The sequence below is a fragment of the Hydra vulgaris genome, chromosome 08 (genome assembly GCF_038396675.1).
Source record: "Hydra vulgaris chromosome 08, alternate assembly HydraT2T_AEP".
Classification (NCBI taxonomy): Eukaryota; Metazoa; Cnidaria; class Hydrozoa; order Anthoathecata; family Hydridae; genus Hydra; species Hydra vulgaris.
The window spans coordinates 24,130,521-24,136,594 of record NC_088927.1 but is presented as its reverse complement, the minus strand read 5'-3'; the positions used below and the strand labels follow the sequence as shown (position 1 = coordinate 24,136,594).

General features: G+C 26.0%; 1 protein-coding gene across 1 annotated transcript; it reads right to left on the bottom strand.

Annotated features, from left to right (window-relative positions):
* Positions 1-781: 781 nt before the first annotated feature.
* Positions 782-5,453, bottom strand: LOC100213653 (ribitol 5-phosphate transferase FKRP). The gene is made up of 2 exons (XM_065803277.1): positions 5,211-5,453; positions 782-1,767 (listed from the first exon to the last, which is right to left on the bottom strand). The coding sequence occupies exons 1-2, from the start codon at positions 5,420-5,422 to the stop codon at positions 1,302-1,304; spliced, it is 678 nt and encodes a 225-aa protein (XP_065659349.1). The 5' UTR covers positions 5,423-5,453; the 3' UTR covers positions 782-1,301.
* Between the last annotated feature and the right edge of the window lie 621 nt (positions 5,454-6,074).

Sequence of the window (6,074 nt, the reverse complement as noted above, 5' to 3'; positions counted from 1 at the left end):
TTTTTGTGCTGAATTTTTATTTTAGACTTTAATCGAATTGCTGAGAAAATTGGAAAATGGTCAGATATATCTGTTTTTAGAATTCCTCTTTGAATATCATTGTTAAAGATATCTGTTGTGATGATGTTATCGAGCAGAGTCGCTGAGTTTACTGCCACTCTAGTAGGACGATTGATCAAGAGTACAGCTCCTGCTTCATAAAATCGAGTTGTAGAATTTTTTAAGTCGTTGTTATAGAGAAAACAGTTCATATTATAGAGAAAACAGTTCGATAAAAAAATTTTTTTTTTCTTTTGATTTTTTTCTCAAAAAGATTTTGTTGAAAAAAAATGCTCAAGTTTTCACTTACCCCGCTTAATACAATGTACATAGCGCGAATAAAAAACTGTTAAAATTACATAGAACCTTCCTAATTGACCATTTCACCTTTCACTGTAGTATTGTGGGGTTTTATGCGTTTATTTGGACAAAAGCGTAACTTGGAGCATTGCTTCCTTTTTACAAAGAAAATAGTCGTAGGAAAAAATTATTGAAAAAAATTCCAGTCACAACTGGTTTACCATTTCCAGTTATTTTTTTCAATGTATGTTATTTTTCAGGATCTATTGATATATAAAACTGTTGAATGAAGAATCAAATTTTCAGCACATTAAAATAAAAGTGTCGAATATTTATAGCTTAATAAATAACTCAATTAGGGATTGATATGATAAATTTTAGGATTTTTAAAGTTATACGAAAATGTCGAACTATAGCTGCTGTACCAAAATAAAAAACACTGTTCAAAAAACATTTAACAAAAAAAACTTTTTTTAAAAAAGATTAAAAACGTTACTTTAAAAAAAGTATTCAAATAAATAAAGCTAAAAATTCAACTTAACAAATAAATAATTTAAAATTTATATATAATAAATAAAGCATTAATAACTTAACATTTAAGAACTTTAAAATTTAAAAAGCTTTTGAAGAAAATATTATTAAACAGTATCAAGATAAAAAACTAAAAAACTCATTAATGTACAACTTTTTCTTTTTTGAACTTGAATTATAAATACAGAGCCGTAGCTAGGCTATCCATATCTCCAATTAGAGCAGGGGCCCAATGATATTACGGGGACCTTTTGCAAATTTGGTAATCCTTTTGCAAATTTAAGGAGCACTTTTTTGTTTTTTTAGAGATACCTAGTGAAAATTTTCTTTAGATTTTGGAACCCTCCTAATGACAGGTGTTGAGGGGGGCCTCCAACGAACTAGTCACGGCACTGTATATATGCTGTTAAAGATTATAAGACTTATAAAGATTATTGCACTGTTTGTGCAACTAAAGATTTTCTATTGCAACCTTCTGGAATAGTTTCTTTCCACCAATTGTTAGGATAAAAGTGTTTTTGTATTTCGATTCCATCTCTAGGTACAGGAAGGTCTTTTCCTATAAACTGATGCAAAGGCAAAGGTTTTTTAATTAAATAACTAGGAAACTGGTGATACCATCTATACTGAATAAAAAATATCCACGACTCAAAGCCAGTTCTACGCATTATGCCATCTTGATAGTATTCTGAAAATACCATCAAATCCCCAGACACATTATGTCTACGTACTTTATAAAACCCGCCATATGCACTGTATTCCAGTTTTATATCTTTTTTAATGAAGGCATCTATCATTTTATCTGCATCTAAACTTTGAATATCTTCTTGAACTATGCCAAAATCAAAGTCATAATCCCAAGGTATGATGTCATTATATCTTAAAGCACCCCATAAACTAAAACAAAAATTAAATATACACATAAAATTGCAACATAAATGACTTACTTAATCTCATATTCCTGTATTACAAATATATGAACTTTAATTCAAAATTAATAAAAAAAACTCTTCCCTCTTTTTTTGAAAATAGGCCACCCCTATGATCCTTAATTCTTATATTTTGTTTTATTACAATATTATTACAATAATTATTATTCAAATGAATTGAAAATAATTTATGCCAAATTGAATATAATTTATGCCAATTATTTTTCAAATCATTTTTTTCATACTTAAAAGAAAATCTAAAAATATATTAAAAAAAAAAATTAGTTTTAAAATAATTTTAATTGATTTAAATTTAAAAATATTAGCATGATTATTTTCAAAAAATAGACTTTTTAAAGATTTATTGTAAAAAGATCTTGAGGGATTTTAAATGTAACCTAGTTTTAAATGTAACCTAGTTTCAAATGTAACCTAGTTTTAAAAATTTTCCCCTCAAACATTAGTGCTTCCGAATTCTTTCTTGTTACATTGTACTTGCTTATACAGTTTACAGTTATTTTCTTTTGTCAACTGGTTTCTTCCCCTTGAACTCTTTTCTTTGCTTTTTATTAACTTTACACTTAATTAGTGATCAGCCTTGTCAAAAGTAAGAATTCTATGGCAAGAAGTATGGATTAAAGGTTGTTTTTTTTAAAATAAAGTTTAATAATTTAATAAAGTTTAATTTTATATAATTATTTATTTTAAGTTTAGAAGGTTTAGTCCATTTTCTTTTTTATTGTTAAATTAATAATTTAGTCCATCGACTTTATTATTAACACTTGACCTTCACACCTGCATAAAATTTTACTTAAAAAAAATTGATAAATGGGAGCCCAAGGGCACAGTCGTGGTTGGCTATTTAAATAAAAGATACAGTTTTTTCTCATTAATTAAAAATAAAAGCTCACCCAGTTGTGCTCCAGGCACATAGATAGCACATAACTTTTTACCACTGCAAAAACATACAAAAACTAATAAATATATATAATTATAAATAATATGTAATATAAGTAAATTATTATATTAAAATATATGAACAATTATGTAATAAACTTAGTATAGCAGAAGATTACATTTAAATTTCAGAATGACAATTCATATACGTATTTCCATCAAAAATATAATATCCTGATTAAAATATTTTAGAGTGCAATTTTAAAGCACCATGTTTTTAAAAATCCATACACCTTATATTTTACAAATTACTACACAATTTTTTTGAAGTTTTGAAAATAGTTTTAAAATTATCGTAATGAACTTCCACAGCTACTATATAACAACAACAACAAAAAAAACACTTGGTGCTGTCACAACAGTTTTTTGCACATGAAATAAAAACACTCATTATCTTTTGGTTTCAATTTTTGTCGCCCTTTTTCTTATTTTGAACCATTCCCAAGTTATGTAAATGTTTAGCAATTGTTGAGCAATTAACCTAAAATGCAAGTTCTATTTGTCTTTATTTATAATCGGTTGACTAATGTCAGAAAACCAACTTCTTTTTCATTATGTAAAAAAACAAACATGGAAGAACTACCATCATATTTATAACCAGAGTATTAATTCTGAATAAATTTTATACAGTTATAGCTTTCATACTTAATCTTGTCTAATACTAAATCATAAACAATATTCTGAGCAGCAAAAGTATTTAATTGATTCCCATCATTTCTTTTACTCCAGGATTTCAAAATTTTCTTTTTATTTCAGACTGTAAAGTTAAACAAACTCAGGCTGGAAACAAAAAAACTATTTTAAAATAATCTCTTGGTATATAAATACTTACAAAAAAGCTTATACAAAAGGTAATGTTTTTTAAAAAAAAGACACAAGCATGCCCATCAAGCATCAATCACAAGCATTGATCATTGATCCTCCTATTCTTTCATCAATTGTCTATCTGATTCTCATCTTATTGTTTTCTTTTGGTGTTTTTTTTTAATTTAAGTCAAGATGTGGATTTTTTTCTTTGAAAATTGATTTAATATTTTGAAAACGTATTAATTTTTTGAAAACAGGTAAAAATAAATAAATAAAAAATACAAATAATGGTAATAATCATTTAAAAACCTTTTAAAATTTGTTTTTTTGTTTAAAAACAATTAAGCTATTTTGACCGAAATTTTTTATAACTGATATTTGATTGCAAAAAGTTAAACTTTAAACACAAATTAACTTATTTTTTATAACTAATAACTTATTTTAAAATTTGATTGCAGCTCAAAAAAATGCAACCTTTGCAAATTTAAAACACATATTTTTAAAAAAACCTGTCAAATTTTTATAAAAACCTGTTTGCATCTTGTCAAATTTCTAAGGTATCTTATCCTGAAACATAAAATCCATTTTTACACACGTAAAAATAATAAATAAATGTATAAGATAATAACAGCAAAGAACAGAAGGATATTAAAGCACAATCTTACACCTTACCCAAATAGCTATAGAAACAATAGATATGAGATTTTATCTATTATTAATAGTGATATTAAGTCTAATAGTACAAATGCCAACCAAATAAAAAGCCTAGCCTAATAAAAAAAAAGGAAAAAATAGGTGGTCTTAACAAAACAAAACAAAAACCTTTCACAGTCGTAAAATAATTGTAAAAAACCTTTTTTTAAAACGCTTAATTTACTTAATAATATTCAATTAATAACTTGCTATTTTTCAAACATATGAAAAGTTTTTTACTTTTAATTTACTATTATAGTTATTTTTATACTATATTTATTACTATACTTTTCAAGTTATAAATATACATATCCCATCTTGAGGATAAGGTTTGCAAAAAATTGTTTCAAACAATTTCAAATAAAATTAAAAGTAAATACTATTTAAAATTAAAGACATTGTCATATGAAGAACTTTTTTCTTGTAAGACTTGCAGAAGTCATCTGGACCAAGTACCAGCTTGTGCTGGTACTTGGATAAAACAATTGACTTTTTATGATTGAGTTTTTCTAATTGACTTTTCATGATTGAGCAATTTACAATTGACAAATGAGCTAATGACCAAAAGAGTTAAAGCAAAAGAATGAGAATTGATATGCGATAGTGTAATAATAGAACACTCGCTTTAAAAGCAAGAAGTTATGAGCTCAATCCCCACCAAGTCCCTGGTAGTACCCTGCTAAACTTGTTTTTCTGCCTAGCAGCCTTGATTGTCAAGGTTCATGTTTCGGAGTTAAAGAGTTGAGGAACAGTGGTTATCACAAAAAACCACCATTGTAACTTTATTGCGACTGTAGACCTCTTTGACCCTAGTGGCCCTCTCAGCCTTGGGAAGGTGAATTACATTTAAAACTTAAAAAAAATAATTCATGAACAAGTTAGAGTTATAAGAACACAACAAATGAAAACAAGTAAAAAATAAAAAAAAAATTAAAATTAAAAAAATATATTTACCTTCCATAAGCCAGAAAGTGAGTAACTTTAAACAAATTTAGTGTATAATGGGTATCCAATATAAGTTCTCTTAATTCTTTCATTTCAGCCATAGTGTTATTGCAACGGCCTTTAGTACGTATCATGTAAAACCCTTCAGTATTTATGCTAATCAAAAAATATACCATAGCAAGAACAACTATTAATAACAGTTTTTTATATTTAGTTCTCATTATAAAGCTTCTTGAACAACTTAACACTAAAAAAAAAATTAAATAAAAAAAATATAAAAATTTTCAATACCAATAAGCAAATCAAAATATAAATAAAAAACATATAAATAACAAGTATATATATCAGTGATACTTAAGTTAACGTTAAGTAAAACTATAAATAAAAATAATCAATTTCGTTAGTAAGCATAAAAACTGAAATTAGGAACTATATGAAGAACGAAAACTGAAATCGAATTGAATATCAGCCTCAGAAACGAAAAAAGAAGTGAAATTATGAACTATTATTGAACGAAAGTTATTGAATCAAAAAGTAAAATATATCAAAAAAAATTTTTTGACAATTTATTTACACTTTATTGTTGTTACACATGACTGACCACCAATGGTCACATGCTCTTTGGCTGGTTTGCTTTGCTTTGAACTATGTGTTAGCTCACATAGTAGGAAGAATCACAAAATTAAAATTTTATGAAATTTATTAATTTAAAAAATTCAAGCCATTCATTACTTAATAAACTGAACATCAAACTTTCTTGTCTAGATGCTATTGTGTTATACCAAATCATAATATATCAATATAATCTATAAAAACCAATTTTTGGTTTATATAGATCATATTATAGTATTATATCAATTATTGGCCATTTCA

Bases quoted from the DNA above. Each gene is read 5' to 3' on its own strand.
- LOC100213653 (XM_065803277.1), bottom strand. From the start codon at position 5,422: ATGAGAACTAAATATAAAAAACTGTTATTAATAGTTGTTCTTGCTATG. The intron at 1,768-5,210 runs GTAAATATATTT...TTTTTGTTTTAG, and splicing joins CACTTTCTGGCTTATGGAAG to TTTATGGGGTGCTTTAAGAT.